This window comes from Lepidochelys olivacea, assembly GCF_965140295.1.
Source record: "Lepidochelys olivacea isolate rLepOli2 genome assembly, chromosome: 6".
Lineage (NCBI taxonomy): Eukaryota > Metazoa > Chordata > Testudines > Cheloniidae > Lepidochelys > Lepidochelys olivacea.
The window spans coordinates 71,568,304-71,586,047 of record NC_140416.1 but is presented as its reverse complement, the minus strand read 5'-3'; the positions used below and the strand labels follow the sequence as shown (position 1 = coordinate 71,586,047).

Below are 17,744 nucleotides of genomic sequence, written 5' to 3'. Positions count from 1 at the left end.
AACCAATTTATTAGAGCATAAGCTTTCGTGAGGAAGTCAGTACTGCACAGCTGGTCCCAGCTGAGATTAAAAAAAAAAGGGCTGCCTCTCTGCGTCCAACCAGACTGCACATGCTCTACATCCCAGCCACACTCTCAGAAGCAACATGTCAGGCTTGCCTTAAGCTGCTTGGGGCAGAAAGACTGCTGCACTACCTGGCATTCTAGATTTCCTTACTTAGGCTCTCCAAACTGATTTGCTTTTTTCTGGCTAAGACTTCCAGGGGTGCCTCAAGGTTCAGGTCAGTTAGCGGAGTAGAAAATGCCCTAGTGTGAGACTCCTCTCAAACTGCTTCAGTAGTCAGCTTATGTTGCCCTAAATCAGTGATTCTCAAGGTGGAGTCTGGGGGCCGCTGGAGGGCCATGAGCAGGTTTCAGGGAGTCCGCCAAGCAGCACCAGGGTTAGACTCTCGGGGGGCCACGGCAGACAGCCTAAGCCCTGCTGTGCAGGGCTGATGCCCAGGGCCCTGAGCCCTGCCACTCAGGTCTGAAGTAGAAACCTGAGCAACGTAGCTTCACAGGGCACCCAGTGGCATGGGGCCCTGACAATTGCCCTGCTTGCTACTCCTTAATGCTGGCCCTGGCTTATATATGCAGAAAACTAGTTGTGGCACAGGTGGGCTGAGGAGCTTTGATAGCATGTTGGGGTGGGGGACTCAGAAAGAAAAAGGTTGAGAACTCCAGCCCTAAATAACTAGTTCTCATTCCCTATCCCATTCTCTGGAGATTTCTCCAATTTTACCCTGAGTGTGTTGAGTCCCCCCTTCACCTCATCTCATCATAGAATCATAGGACTTGAGAGTTCTTCTAGACCAATTACCTGCATTCAAGGCAGGACTAAGTATTGTCTAGACCAGTGGTCTCCAACCTATTTATGCCCAAGATCACTTTTTGAATCTAAGGGCAACCCAGGATTTACCCTGCCCCTTCCCTGATGCCCCGTCCCTTCCCCAAAGCCCTCCCACTCCATCCCCCCTCTCTCCGTTGCTCGCTCTCCCCCACCCTCAGTTACTTTCACCGGGCAGGGGGTTGGGGTGCAGGAGGGGATATGGAATGCTGGCTCTAGGAAGGGAGTCAGGGCTGGGGCAGTGTTGGGGTGCAGGATGCTGGCTCTGGGAGAGGGCTCGGTGAGGCTTGGGGTGCAGGAGGGGGTGTGGGGTGCTGGCTCTGGGAGGGAGCTCAGGGCTGGGGCAGTGTTGGGTGCAGGAGGGGGTATGGGGTGCTGGCTCTGGGAGGGGGCTCTGGGCTGGGGCAGAGTGTTGGGGTGCAGGATGCTGTCTCTGGGAGAGGGCTTGGTGGGGTTGTGGTGCAGGAGGGTATTCATGGTGCAGGAGGGGGTATGGGGTGCTGGCTCTGGGAGGAGGTTCAGGGTGCAGGAGGGGGTTTGGGGTGCAGGAGGGGGTATGGAGTGCTGGCTCTGGGAGGGGGCTCAGGGATGGGGGTTGGGATGCAGGAAGGGGCTCAGGGATGGGGATTGGGGTGCAGACTCCTGCCGGGCAGTACTTACCACTGGCAGCTCCCGGGCGGCGGCGGGCACAGCAAGGCTAAGTCAGGCTCCCTGCCTACCCAGCACCACACTGCTCCCAGAAAGGACCAATGTGCCCCTGGTGAGGGCGGGGGACACGTGGCTCTGTGTGCTGCCCCTCCCTGAAAGCACCACCCCCGCAGCTCTCCCGGCCAATGGGAGCTGCAAGGGTGGTGCTTGCAGGCAGAAGCAGTGCACGGAGGGACACCCCTGCCACCCTGCCCCCATGGCTGCGGGTCTGTACTGGCCACTTCCAGGGGCGGCGTGGGGCCGGGATAGGTAGGGAGTCTGCCTTAGTGGCAGCCACACTACATCACTGGAGATCATGACCACTGATCTACCATCCCTGACAGGTGTTTGTCTAACTTGCTCTTAAAAATATCCAACAACAGAGATTCCACAGCCACCCTAGGCAATTTATTCCGATGCTTAACTACCCCGACAGATACACAAACTGTAAGTTTTTCCCAGTGTCCAACCTACACCTCCCGTTGCAATTTAAGCCCATTGCTTCTTGTCCTATCCTCGGAGGTTAATGAGAACAATTTTTCTCCCTCCTCCTTGTAACAACTTTTTATATACTTGAAAACTGTAATCATATTCCGTCTGAGTCTTCTCTTCGCCAGACTAAAGAAGCCAATTTTTTTTCAATCTTCCTTTGTAGGTCATGTTTTCTAGACCTTTAATCATTTTTGTTGCTCTTCTCTGGATTTTCGTTTATAGTCAGAAGATTAATTAATTACCTAGACACCTCAAAATTTTACTTTTAAAAATCTCATTGTTTTTAAGCCAATATTATGATTTTTGGGGCCTGATTCTTGATATTTTAATGTTTGCGGTTATCAGTGCTGAGGGCTGCATATAGGTGCATGCTCTCAAATAACTGTAGCCAGGAAGAAAACTATGAAGGTCACTTTTTGTCCCACCCATAAGCCCATGGGCTTCATGCTCTACTGATTGGACATGTAGGAGTTAAAGTGTCATATGTTGTGCCTTGTGTTTTTGCACATTTTCTCCTTCTGAGCATTGCACTCCACCCCCACCACATGTAATCCCCCTATCATGCTGTCTGGAGTGGCTCATGACTGAGTGTGCCAACCTCAAGGCAGACTTCAGGGTGGACACCCCAAAAAGCAGGGCAGACCCCCAAGATTGGTGGTATGTCCTATCATTAAATTTCACCACCCAGTAACAAATGTGAACTCCTAGATCACTGAAACAGTCTTACCATGGGTTCAGACAGTCCCCTTAGGCACTCCAGTCTATCTTGCCACCCAGGCAAGCTGGATTTAATGATAAATAGTCACTTGCAACAAAAATCACACAATATTCAAGTTGCTTCCAGTCCCAAGAGACCAGTCATTTACCCTAGATCAATCTGTACCTTAGATATCACAATGCCTGTAGCCAATCCTGTAATAAACTAACTAAAGGTTTATTAACTTGGAAAAATAAATGAGTTATTTACAGGTTGAAGCAGGCAACATATATGCACAAGTGAGTTCAGTCTCTGATTCTAAAAGGTGACAGATGTAATCTGTCAGTATTGAATGTCCTTTCAGGGCTTAACCCAGGTCGACCCTGGGGATCTCTCATGTCACATAGCTGGACTAATAAGTAGTAATAACAGCAAAATAATTGTATGGGCTGCTGTATCATTTTTCTTTAGATCGTCAAGCACCTCCTGTGAAAAGCTCATGCCAATGAGTTCTGGCAGTTATTCCCGCCTAAGATGGCCAGCTGGATTTGTGCTTTGGCAGACACAAAGCAATAACAATTTTTTTGTGAGTGGGTTTTTTCCCCTCAGTAGTATCTTGCTCCGTCCAATAATTATTATTCATGTTTTAAAAACAAACGTTGGTAGACTTCTCCAAGACTCTAAGAGTGTTGGGCATCTTTGTTTGTTTGTTTTAAAGCAGTTACCTTTCCATTATTTAAAAAAGGTTCCTTGTTTTACACTAACATCAGCAGGTTGTGTTTATGACATGAATCTGCAGTGGTAACTGATTGCCTAAGGTAACTGCCAACCTTTTTGAGAGTGACCACTATACTGTAACAGTTCCTGGAGCATGGACCAATATAATTTAAACTGACTGCAGAATGCTGACTCTTACAAATTAAAAATTAAATTTTGAGACGCAGAGATGAAACAGGAACTGCACAATTTTTTTTTGAAGTCAGATGTGATTTGGAGATGGTTTTGTTCATTGATAGTAAACCCCCCCACCCCACAATATTTCCTCTTCATTTCCATGTCAATCAAAACATGAAAGAAAGGGTGTACATACAATAAAGAGAAAACCCCTTTAATTAGTGGGCAGAGAAGGGTTGTCTTTTGTGCAGATTATTTTTGTTAGTTGTGTAGCAGACTTCTACTTGAGACTTGTTAGTAGAGCAAGAAAATCAGAACTGTGCTCACCCTTATTTTATTGTTATGACAATAAAGGAATCATCCCCAACTTTATTACTTTTGGCTTTTTAGTATGTCTGTTGGACAAACATGATTTCCCCTTTAGTCTTTTGAATCAACATTAGGTAACCTGGGTGCCCAGCTACAAAGTCCCAAGGAATTTCTTCAGCTTGGCATTTTTAGAGCTAGTGTTTTGTTACATATGAAATGTAAACTTAAAGGACTAATCGATGAACTTGTTAATTCATTTAGTGCCAAATTTTTCCTGTGCAAGCTATTTTAGCCCATGGAAACACCTCACTTCTCTGGTCTGCTACTCTCCTCTACACATGTCCAATGGTAAAATTTGGCCTTAAGAGAATTCACTTTTGAAAAATATAAAGTAAACCAGAAATGAGCCTTATTCTACCATTATATTTTCAAGAGCCACCTTGTTTGTGTGTATTAAAAGCTATTTGAATGGTCCCTGAACAAAGTGAGCATCAGGCCTAAATGTCTAAGCATTAAATGGAAAATAAGCCATGGTGAAATGTTCAAACTGACAGCATAAGCTTTTACCAAATGTATGCATCTTCTCTAGCCATATGTAACAGTTAGAAATACATAGGTCAAATTCTGCTTTTTATACTTCAATTGGAAACACCAGAATGCATCAAGAATTAGCCCTAATTCTTTGGACATATTTTGATTAACTCCATAAAATATAAAAACTATGTGGGTGTGTGCACATGAAAGAAAGTTGAGAGAGAAAAAATGAATGGAAGCCCTGTAAAGCTTGTTATTGTTTATTAGTTATATTTTATAGCCACCGTTGCCAACTCTTATGATGTCTGATGCCTTTCTTAAACCGCCAGATTCTGGAATCTTGGCTTTCATTAAAAAAAAAAAAAAGTGTTAAGCCATCCTGGTTGTGGAGAAAAGCTTGAAAATGAGAATTGTAAATGCTACAATTCCAAAAGGGAAATATAAAGAACCCCAAACCTATTATTTTTAAAATCTCATTATCTTTAAGCCAATCTCACAATTTGGGGGGTCTGACTCATGATTTTTGAATGTTTGGGGTTGACAATTCTGCATGTCTTGACCACTCTCAAATTGTATTTAGTTAAAATGAAATGACCCATACCATAATTATATCACCTGTGATAAATACGTAACTTAGGCTAATTTTAGCAAATGCTTATCCTTATTAGCAACATGTGGTCTCATTGAACGTTGATTATTTAGTATGTGGGAACATAAGAAAATGTACATGCCTAAAATATTAATATGGATAATCATTTTTAAGACTTCAATTACATATTTTTTTATTCTGAATGCTTCTGAAAAGTTTATAAGAAAGGTAAGAAATGCCTTTTTTCATTTCATTTCAGAACGTATTTGTAGAAAACTGTGGTTTTTTACTTTACTCGCTAAAGTGATAATTAGGTCACAATTGTCTGGTCAAATATGTTATTTTTTCACAGTGAAAATAGTTATTGCTGTAACTACTTCAATATTGCGAATGTACAAACTTTTGTAACATATCTGCACTTTTGTAGATAATCCAATTTGAGTATCTGTGTATGATACTTAAATTATTGGTAACTTCAGATGAATGGAAACAGTCAGAATCCCTGCATTGCTATCAAGTGTTAACACTTTCTGTCATTTCTATAGGCAGTTCAAGGAGGTGGTCACAGAACCCTGCTGTATGGCCATGCTATACTACTTCGGCATTCGTTCAGTGGAATGGTAAGTGACTTGTTAACTTACATAACAGAGTGCACTTACTATTGGAAAAGCATGTTATGTCTACAGTAAAATAATGTGTTCTCCATAACTGATAATAATAAACTCAAGATATAATAAAAACTTTAGATCAAGTAACAAACAAATATATGAAGCAACATAATCATTTAGTGTTCCCTCTTTGCGCAAGAACATTGAGGCCAATATCATAGAATCATAGAATATCAGGGTTGGAAGGGACCTCAGCAGGTCATCTAGTCCAACCCCCTGCTCAAAGCAGGACCGATCCCCAATTAAATCATCCCAGCAAGGGCTTTGTCAAGCCTGACCTTAAAAACTTCTAAGGAAGGAGATTCCACCACTTCCCTAGGTAACGCATTCCAGTGCTTCACCACCCTCCTAGTGAAAAAGTTTTTCCTAATATCCAACCTAAACCTCCCCCACTGCAACTTGAGACCATTACTCCTTGTTCTGTCATCTGCTACCACTGAGAACAGCCTAGAGCCATCCTCTTTGGAACCCCCTTTCAGGTAGTTGAAAGCAGCTATCAAATCCCCCCTCATTCTTCTCTTCTGTAGACTAAACATCCCTAGTTCCCTCAGCCTCTCCTCATAAGTCATGTGTTCCAGACCCCTAATCATTTTTGTTGCCCTTCGCTGGACTCTCTCCAATTTTTCCACATCCTTCTTGTAGTGTGGGGCCCAAAACTGGACACAGTACTCCAGATGAGGCCTCATCAATGTCAAATAGAGGGGAACGATCACGTCCCTCGATCTGCTCGCTATGCCCCTACTTATACATCCCAAAATGCCATTGGCCTTCTTGGCAACATGGGCACACTGTTGACTCATATCCAGCTTCTCGTCTACTGTAACCCCTAGGTCCTTTTCTGCAGAACTGCTGCCGAGCCATTCGGTCCCTAGTCTGTAGCGGTGCATGGGATTCTTCCGTCCTAAGTGCAGGACTCTGCACTTGTCCTTCTTTAATTTCATCAGATTTCTTTTGGCCCAATCCTCCAATTCGTCTAGGTCCCTCTGTATCCTAGCCCTACCCTCCAGCGTATTTACCTCTCCTCCCAGTTTAGTGTCATCTGCAAACTTGCTGAGGGTGCAATCCACACCATCCTCCAGATCATTTATGAAGATATTGAACAAAACCGGCCCCAGGACTGACCCTTGGGGCACTCCACTTGATACCAGCTGCCAACTAGACATGGAGCCATTGATCACTACCCGTTGAGCCCGACAATCTAGCCAGCTTTCTATCCACCTTATAGTCCATTCATCCAGCCCATACTTCTTTAACTTGCTGGCAAGAATACTGTGGGAGACCGTGTCAAAAGCTTTGCTAAAGTCAAGGAACAACATGTCCACTGCTTTCCCTTCATCCACAGAGCCAGTTATCTCATCATAGAAGGCAATTAGATTAGTCAGGCATGACTTGCCCTTGGTGAATCCATGCTGACTGTTCCTGATCACTTTCCTCTCATCTAAGTGCTTCAGAATTGATTCCTTGAGAACCTGCTCCATGATTTTTCCAGGGACTGAGGTGAGGCTGACTGGCCTGTAGTTCCCCGGATCCTCCTTCCCTTTTTTAAAGATGGGCACTATATTAGCCTTTTTTCCATATCTTCAAAAGCGACCACTAATTTTGGGTGACTCAAAGTATCAATCACCCACACTGTGAAAACCTTTAAGGTGTCCCTTTGAGGCAACCAAAAATTACTAGTATATACCGAGTATGATGTAACTAAAGTAAGGAGTGAAAAGAAATTGATCATTATTTATTCATTCCAGCATTATGGAAGTTCAAATGGAAAGAGAAACTGTAAAATTAGTATAATCGATGTCTAGGAGCTATTAAAATGTTTTGCATATGTTTTAAAGTACTTTAGGAATGAAGGTGTTAACATTCAGAAGGGAATGTGAGGGCCATATGTTCACCCTTTGTGGTAAAAATATGTGGAAAGGATGAAGATCTGCCATAAAACCCGAAACACACCACGCTATAAAAATGCACAGTGCAAGTTGATGTGCAACATGCCATCCAGTCACAGCGCAAAAATTGTTGTAGAAGTCAGCAGTAGGTATGGCTAGGAACAATCATTAGAGAGGCAAAAGGGACGGGTACCTTGTTAAGGTTGTGCACTAGTGCACAACTACATGCATGACAGCATCAAGGATATGGAGGTGGCCCTAAGTTATAATGCATTATTTGAGAGTATTGCAGCCTGAGATGTATTTGCAAGCTTCCATTTTTTGCAGATGGGATCTCTATGCCTAGTGGTTAATTGAAATGTTGCATGCAAATAGGTGCCAATAGTAAGTTGCTGCTGCTAGTAAGTTTATGCCATTTCTGCACTGAGTTATATAGTTTCTCTTGGGTATTTTATATAGTAGGTTCTCCCCTCCCCAACTTCCCCAGCATTTGCACAGTGCACACCCACAAATATGCCTTGACAATATTTTGAGGCACTCTTTTATGGATTTTGTTTGTTGTGTCATTTGTTAAGGCATCTTATCCACTAGGAAGTTCCAGGTTTTTTCCCTCTCTGGATCACATTGTTTCATTGGAGGAGAAAGAATCTCACAGAAGCAGTTATCAAATAGTGGTCAATAATGTGCAGAAGGAAAGAGAGATGTGTTTGAAGCAACTCCCCTTCTTCCCCCTGTGCTGGAATTCACAATAATAGTTTTTGAGCTCTGGCTATTCTGACCACCCACTTTAAGGTGCAATTCTGAATGGACTCGTAGTCCGAGCATATGCCAGTGCCTAAAGTGAGGAGACATTGGTGCTTTCAGGTCTGCTTGATATGTCTTCCTCAGGAGCAATGCTGTCATGGGAAGCCTGCTTGTCTCAAAATCCCTGTTCATGTATGTACCTTTACACCTGGAAGGAGGAGCATTATCTTACATAGAGAAATTCCTGCAAGATGCTAGTTTTGAACTGTCATTGCAGTCAATGGGATATTTAAATTCAGTTTAATGTTAAGGTTGAGCTTTGTGAATCTATGAGCATCTTCGATTAGAGATGTATGCCTCAAATGATTCTGCTGATTTTGATGTTTTTAATAATGTCAACATGTTTTGCAGTATTTGACTTGTTTGTCAACATCAAGATCCCAGACAGATAAACTTGCATTTGATGTGGGGTTACAAGAAAATGCAGCAGGTATGCCAATATTCTGTTATTTTGTGAGAAAAAAATGCCAGTTGTACTAGTCTTAAGAATGCATTTAGGATAGTGACAGATATTATTAGCATTACAAATTTGTGAACCTGCCATTATTTATTCATTAAGAAATAAGAAGACTGACTTACAGTAAGGTAAGCACCCTGCGGGGTGGGGGGTGGACATGAAATAAACAACACTGTATGACCAGTGGTCAGTGTTATCTTAAGATGGAAAACACTGGCAAATATGGACTAAGTACAAATTTCTATATTATTTTATTAATAAAGTTTTATGAACTTATTTTTCAATTCCATTTTAGCATATTTAATATTCACTAAAACTTTTAGTTTAGTATTAAACTGTTAGTTCATCCTTCAGATAATACAATAATGTAACTGTAGTAAACAAAAACAGGCAAAGATTATAAAAGTCTCATAATTAAAAAATAATTTAAAAAGCGTGAGGTGGGAGAGCATGGAAAGTATTCCCTTGCCATACAAGTCCATTAAAATACCACCAGGATAAAATAGGAGAGAGAAACAAATCTTAGATTTAAAAATAAAGATCAAAAGGTTTGGGGCTTTGAACTTTGAGGCTTTGAACTTTTGACATTAAAAGCAATAGACATACAAATAACCTATTTGTCCTCAAATATTGTAACAATAACTATCCTAACTAATCTCATCAAGACTTACATCATCTTCATTTAAATTAGCTTTCTTTTGTCTAAATTGTGTTAAAGAGCAGATTTTGGGCATTGTATTTTTTTCTAAGTTTCACCTTTACGAGAATCAACATGGAAACCTGACAACCTAATTACTAAAGTTCACGGAGTAGTGCTAATAACAGTGAGAGAAACAAAGGTGTTTTTTTTTTAACTATCCCCCACTTTCTTGAAGTCACTTCCCAGGTCTCAAAGGCCAAAGAGAGCTAAAATATGAAACTGCTATTTTAAAAGAAGAAAAAAGCAGACCAGCAACAGCTGCCAGCCATAAACCAAAGACCAGGCCCCCATCCCAGGGGGAGGGACCTACCTTTTGTCCCTTCACAAATGTCTCCCTCCCTTTCATAGAATCATAGAATATTAAGGTTGGAATATAGAATATAAGAGACCTTAGGAGGTCATCTAGTCCAATCCGCTGCTCAAAGCAGGACCAACATCAACTAAATCATCCCAGCCAGGGCTTTGTCAAGCTAGGCCTTAAAAACCTCTAACCTTTGTTCTGAGATTGTCCCCATTTCAGTGCCAGTCCCATCAAGTCCCCCAGCCATTGATGCAGATAGTTGACTTTTTTTGGTCTTTAAAATAATAATAAAAGTAAAGTTTGGGAGCAGTGATGGAGTGACACAGTCATGTACATTCTATACCCCCATTTCACAAGGAGTCTAATCTTTGACATTTCCTCCTGGGCTGGCTGTCTACTCTATATGACCTCTACTCTGAACCCTGTGAAGTTTAGAGTTTTTTTCTTTCACTCCTTTTTGGACTCCAGGAAGGAGTTAGTAGTTGCTTCCAGTCTGTTTCATGGTTACTATTATGGATGAGACCTTACAAGTTTGGCTGCCATTTGTTTTAGCATGCTGCTCTAAGGAATATGTGCATTTTTATCTCTTTGATAATAAGCTCCTGTGAAAATCAATCCTGGTATTTTTGTGATCCCTTTCAGAGTTACTCTGTATGGAGTCCCATGTTCCCCCTGGGCTTTGTAATATATATTTGCTTGCTAGTTGCAGGGTTAGCTTTATCTTGGTGTTTTGTCTTATTGTAAATGTACAAAAAGGGGCTTTTCACAACGTCACATTAAAAAAATAAGTAAAATAAGTCTTTACAGGAGCTTTTATGTGTTAGGAATTTTGATAACGTCTTTGTGCTTTTGAACCAATCTGCATTTCATGAGTAAATATGCCTTTTTTCTATTAAACTGTACCGTGGAATCATCTCAGCAGAAAAGAGGGCTATTACTTTGCATGTACTAAATCTCAAGCCACTGCATATTTAAAAACAATTGACTGACACTTTATAGAAACACATTCTATTTGGAATCAATTGTTTGTATGTCTCCTATAAATTGAGTTTATTTCCCTTTGTTCTTTGTTAAGAATTAGGGCTGTCAAGTGATTAAAAAAATTACTTGTGCAATTAATCACACAATTAAACAATAATAGAATACCATTTATTTAAATATTTTTGGATGTTTTCTACATTTTCAAATATATTTATTTCAACTGCAACACAGAATACAGAGCTCTTTTGTTTTTTACAGTGCAGATATTTGTAATCAAAAATAATATAAAATGAGCACTGTACACTTTGTATTCTGTATTGTAATAGAAATCAATATATTTGAAAATGTAGAAAAACATCCAAAAATATTTACTACATTTCAACTGGTATTCTATTGTTTAATGGTGCGATTAATCGCGATTAATTTTTGTAATCGCAGTTAATTTTTTTAAGTTAATCACGTGAGTTAACTGTGATTAATTGACAGCCCTATTAAGAATATTACCACAGAAAAACCCAGAATATTTGTTTCCTTGGAGTCCATCTTCTCCTCTTATGTAATGTCATAATCTCCATAATTATTTCTGTAGAATTCATACATAACTTTGCAATGACAAAATTATGATTTAAAGTGAGGAGTAAGTGTTAGGAGAAAAACAACTCTTAAGAATATATTGCCTTAGATAATGAAACAGCTCTTTGCCCTCTTAATGTTTGGTCAACTCTTCCACTTGTGTATAATTCCTTCCTACTTTTCACTGGCTCACAACCTCTCCATAAGCAGGCATTAATGGGTGAGAAAACATGGGACAAGCTGAATAATTTCCCTGGGAGTTTTATTTGTGTCAAAATAAACCAGAATGTTACAAGGCATGTGGAGAAAGAGCTCTAGAGTGATCACTTTTAAACTTTGCTCTCCTGGGCAGGTAGTGTCTACCAGCAGAGTCCATTCAATTGGTCCATAGTTTCTACTTTTGTAACACAGCAGTGTTGTAAGGTAGTAGACATCATTTTAAAATAGAGTATAATTTAATTTTATAGTGGGCATATAGCTCCAGTTAAAATGATAAAATAAGGTAGAGGTGTGTGGAAGGTGGGACAACAGGCAAGGGAAGGCATGAAAGACTGATAATAGTTAACTCTGGTGTAGGAAATGAACCAGTAGCTCACTGGTTGTCGCAAGCATAGAGGAGGCAGGTTCTGAACTGCAAGTTTGGTGACCCTCAGAGGTTGTGGGGGGTGTTGTTCAATTACAGTGTCAGCTTCATTGTGGCTTGACTGACAATACTAGGGGAAATGGGAGGTGTGAATTGTCAGAAAAGAGAAAAACTAGCGGGTATATAAGGCTGATACTATCCTTATAAAATGGTAAGTCTTTACTGTATGTTAGTTTACTGGTAGCTTTTTAAGATATTTACATATCTTAGAATGATATATTATTTATTATATACTAAATAATTGGCATAAGCATCTCTGTATATTGTAGGTGAGGCATGCTGGTGGACAATACATCCTGCTTCAAAACAGAGATCAGAAGGAGAAAAAGTTCGAATTGGCGATGATCTTATCCTGGTCAGTGTGTCCTCTGAAAGATATCTGGTAAGGGCGTTTACCTTAGAAATTCTCTTCTTCTGATTGTCCTGTTATAAGCTACTACTATTAACATTGAATAGATTTGGATAATAGTATGATGTGAAACAAGTGTCTGATTTCAAGAAATTGTATAAAGACTTCTGAGATATTGAAAGTTTTCAACAAAATATTTATCTTTGAACACTGTTTGAGAAAAGAATATTTTATCGAAATAGATTTAATAGCAAATCCTTTTAATGATTCTCTCTCCGGGGTATGGCTTTCTCTCTGTTACAGCATCTCTCCATGTCAAATGGAAATGTTCAGGTGGATGCCTCCTTTATGCAAACACTCTGGAACGTCCATCCTACATGCTCAGGAAGTAGCACTGAAGAAGGTTTGTCATGTTAAACATTGTTAAAAGTGAATATTTATTATATAACTTTTCATGGCACTTTACAGAGTCTAAAAATAAAAAAGACAGTTCCTAAACCAATGAATGTAATAGTTTAAATTACACAAACATAGAAAATAAGTGTAACAGAGAAAGGAAGGATGAGTGATGGGCAAGAGGGGAAGTGTGGATAGCACAACAGTTAAAATCATTGGTAAGAAGTAAAATCATTGATGTAATTGTAGGTGTACAAAGCACGAAGGGTTGAGTGAGAGAAGACAAATGGAGTAACAAGATGTGATGAATATGCAGAGCAAAGGTGGTGTGATAGGGATCAATGAGAGAAAAGATTTATTATTATTAATTGATTGAATTTATTTATTTGTATTACCATAGTGCCTAGGAACCCTAGTTATGAACCAAGACCACATTGTGCTAGGTGTTGTGTAAACCTAGAACAAAAAGATGTTCCCCACCCTATCAAGCTTACTACCAAAGTATAAACCAACAGGAAACAACAGATGGTTACAGACAGGCCAATAGGGGAGTACAGGGAATTAACGAGATGTTGGTCAGCATGGTAGGCAGTGGTCTCAGTACACCAGTGGCCTAACCATTGTCAAAGTTTTTTGTAGGTGTCATGGCAAAGGAGGGTTTTAAGGAGGGATTTTTGAAGGAGAATAATGAGGTAGATTTGAGATGTTTGTGCGGAGCTCATCCCAAGCATGAAGGGCAGCATGGAAGGAAGCATTAAGGTGCTGACTTGTTTGGAAAATTTAACAGGTAGGTGATGGAGGCTGGCATCATGAGCTGATTGGAGGCAGAAGTCAACTTCTTGATACTGAATAACAGATGATAGGCCATGAAAGATGTTGAAAAAGAAGACAAGAATCTTATGTTTGTTGCAACAGAGAAGGAGGGATGCAAAGAGAGGGCTGATGTGGTGAAAGCAGTAGGCTAAGAAAATTATCTTTGCAGTTGCAGCAGCATTATGGATGGATCTAAATGGTGTATGATTGCATATAACAAGGTCAGAGAAAACGATGTTGCAAGATGATGCGCATCTGGGGTGAGAGGTTTAGTTTTGTGGATGGATAGGGAAGGCCATATTTTAGAGACGATATGCTGCAAAAATTGGCAAGATTTAGACATAATCTAGATGGGAGGACTGAGAGAGAGGTTCAGATTGCAGATGATGTCTGGGTTATGGGCCTGAGTGACAGGCAGGATGGCAGTGTTGTCCATGGTGATCAAGAAAGTAGAGGAGAGAAGTGAAGGCAGGAGGAAGGGGAAGATTTGAGGAGCGAGTCAGTGGTGGCAAAAAGGCAGCTGGGATTGAGGACATGGGATTGAATTAAGTTTGAGAAATAGTTATTTAGCTAGGAAGATGGCAGAGCTGAAGAAGGATTTAGACAGGGGCAGAGTTGTGTAGAGCCTTAAAAGTAACGCTGACATTTAATTTTCTTCTTTGAGTGGCCTCTGTATGTTCTTGTCTGTGGGATCAAGCTTATTCACCACAAGCTTCTGGAACCTTCTAGAAAGCAGTGTCTGTTGAGGCTTCTCACCCCCCACCACCTGCTGTCCTGGATGATTCCAAGGGTATAAAAGGAGGAGTGGCCCAACGTCTCCTCAGTTCCTTCTAACCACCGAAGGGACAGTGAGCTGGTATCTCACACAGTGTACTCAGATTGTTCGTTGTCATTTCATTAAATTATAGACTTCCAGAACCATAAGAATAGAAGGGACCGCAAGGGTCATCTAGTCTAACCCCCTGCCAAGATGCAGGATTTTTTGGGTCTAAACCATCCAGGACAGATGATTTTCCAGCCTCATTCTGCAAGCTTCCAGTGAAGGAGCTTCCACAACTTCTTAAGCAGTCTGTTCCATTGTCCTACTGTTCTTACAATTCAGAAGTTTTTCCTGAGATTCAATCTAAATCTGCTATGCTATAGTTTAAACCCATTATCTCTTGTCCTGCCCTCTATAACAAGAGAGAACAACTTTTCCCCATCTTTTTATGGCAGACTTTCAAGTATTTGAAGACAGCTATCATGTCCCTCCTTAATCTCTTTTCCAAACAAAATATATCCAGTTCCTTCAGCCTTTGCTCATATGGCTTGCATTCCATTTCTTTGATCATCTTTGTCACTCGCCTCTGGATCCTTTCCAGTTTCTCCACATCCTACTGTCCAGTAGAGGGCTGGGCCATACAGGACATACCCAGTCCCAGATGTTCCCCAGAAATATATGTGTTGGGGTCACCCTGATATAACCAATGCTGGGGAAAACCAGGGTGTGGCTGGCTGGCAGGCTGCAGTTACACACAGACGCTCGGTGCAGCTTACATGCTGTAAGACTGTGAGCGTCCCAGCTGGGAGCTGCTACAGCAAAGCATTGTAAGGCACCCACGGTTGCAGGGCAGGGATGACACAGACCCCACTATGCTGTATTGTGCCCTGGTATGTCATAATGAGTCCATCCATCATGGTCCAAAGGTTGTCCAGGTAAAATGCACTATGTTTCACAGTTATCATGACCTGACAGGTTCAGCCTCCTGGAAATGTTAGTCTTCATCCAGGACAAAGGCAGCATTGAAGACAAGCCCTCACACTGTCTTCATCACACCATACAGACTGAAACTGCAGCTGTACATGTGTTTTCAGCAAAAAAAAAATTCCCCGCATTAAGACATGCTTTGGGAGAGCAAGAAGTTCATTCACCTCTATTCACTCTTGACCTGGCATCCAGAGCTGATGCTTCCTTGGCATACCTGCTGTTCTTGTTTATCTAGAAGAACTCAGCCTCCCTTCCTAGGCTTTGTTCTGCTGGATGAAAGGGTGGGAATATACAGAAGCCTCTTGAAGAAGAAATGAAGTAACTGTAGTTCTTTGAGATGAGACCCTGGTAATTGTGCTCCCCACTTTTTAGGAGTCTCAGGTTAGGAATTCCTGAATTAGTGGAAGAACTGTGGGTCAGTTGGGGCCAATCACCTCTTTTATACCTTTGGAACCCTCCAGGAGGGGCAATTCCCCCAATGGATGGTGCTTTCCAAAAGCTTGTGGTGCAGTTGCCTTGGTCCAACAAGTGGGACTATGAAGAGGCTTATCTCAGACAATGCTGGTTACAGGTAATTAACCTTAATTATGCAGAAAAACATAATTGGAAAGGAAAGAATCAGGGAAATTGGGTGGAAAGATGTTAGGGTCGTGTAGGTAAGAAAGAAGCACCCAGTGAACTATGATTTTGGCAGTAAGGAAAGAGGAAGGGCTATGGTGGAAAGATTTTATAAGATGCAGCAGCAGCAGCAACTTTTGGAGAGCCTAGGTATGACAGGAAAAGGAATTGGGGGAATGAAAGATAAACCAAAGATTGCAAGTTTGAATGACACAGAGAAAAGTGAATTTTTCAACAAACTTAAAAGTGAAGGACAAAAGTGTGAAATGGATAGCACAGAAATTTCAGGAAAGATGAATTCATTTTTATGTTCTTTAGTTTAGAGAAGTGACAGGACACGTAAGAAGATATTGGGCATGTCTACACTTAAAATGCTGCAGCGATGCAACTGCACCACAGTAGCACTTCAGTGAAGATGCTACCTATACTGATGAGAGGCGTTCTCCCATGGAGATAGGTACTCTACCTTCCTGAGAGGTGATAGCTAGGTTGATGGGAGAATTTTAAGCAGCGTGCCTATCTGTATTATGCTTCATTCAAGCCAGTGCTTCACTTTCATGGGTACAAAATGTCCTCAAGGTTTTACATTCTGTGTCACCTTTTGGACCCAAATTTTGGAATTAGCATAAAACCCTCAAACACAAGTGTTTTTTGGCAAGACTACCCTTATTTTCAAAATATTGCTATAGGTATGTAGAAAAATTGTAACACCACATCTCCTATCAAAGTTCTGTGTATGTAGAATATATTTAAAATATAAGATATCTAATTATTAGAGATGAGACTCACAATGGGACACAACTTTCTTTTGTCAGTGTTTCATCAAGATGACGAACACTGAATATACTAATTTTAAAAATAAATTAAGTGATTAACATTTCCAGAGGATGAACTCTGCATTACTCTTAAACACTGAAAATATTTTGATAGAGTTTTGTCTATTTGTAATGATGCAAGAAGAATTGTGACTAACTTGTGAATGTTTCAATGCCTGTTAGAGAGAGTCTGTTTTGCAGTGAGAGGATGTATTAAAAAAAAAAGTGAATGGAAATAATCTCATAAAATCAAGCTTTATGTGTAAGGATGTTGTGGACTAATTATAAAATATGCCATTAACTTTCAATGGCCCAGTTAGTGCTTTATTAGAATATTATTAGTACTGTTAATTTTATAGCAAATTTTTTCTATCAAAAAGGTTATTTTCCAGTATTTTGGAAAAGAGTATACTTGATATCAGAATATGTGGGCCAGATATCCAAAAGTGGCTTTAATTATTTCTGTATGCACCTTTGTCCATTAGTTTTTCAAGCACAGTCACCTGCATCTCTTAGTATGAGAAATTCTGGCCATAGGTTTATCTTTTGTTCACAAAACTGCATATATTTCTGAATGAGCATAATGCAGGCTTGTTAATACCTCAGTGTAGTATGGAAATCTGGATTACACATGCAAATATCTTTATGCTTGTGTAAACCTCCGATGTATCCAGTTATTTAATTATGCACTTTTATACTCACCTGTTTGAAAATTTGGGTTTCTATCATTTGCATATGTGGGTGCATATATACAGCAAGCCTATAGTACCTATCTGTATTGTTAGAAAAATGTACATGCAAGCAGGTGCACCTACTTAAACAGAGGTCACATTTTTAAAACTTGGCCAGTTACATATGGAAGTCAATATATCATATGTAGCATCAATCTACCTTTGGGTCAGTACT

The 17,744-nt window shown here is 40.5% G+C and overlaps 1 protein-coding gene across 1 annotated transcript in view; it reads left to right on the top strand.

Moving 5' to 3' along the window:
* RYR3 (ryanodine receptor 3) overlaps nucleotides 1-17,744 on the top strand; it is a gene marked incomplete at its 5' end in the record, with an annotated part of 579,989 nt that overhangs the window by 127,204 nt on the left and 435,041 nt on the right. The window contains 4 exons of the mRNA XM_084631721.1: nucleotides 5,633-5,707; nucleotides 8,797-8,875; nucleotides 12,370-12,482; nucleotides 12,753-12,852. Coding sequence (XP_084487847.1) covers nucleotides 5,633-5,707; nucleotides 8,797-8,875; nucleotides 12,370-12,482; nucleotides 12,753-12,852 — 367 coding nt within the window. The remainder of the gene's footprint in view (nucleotides 1-5,632; nucleotides 5,708-8,796; nucleotides 8,876-12,369; nucleotides 12,483-12,752; nucleotides 12,853-17,744) is intronic.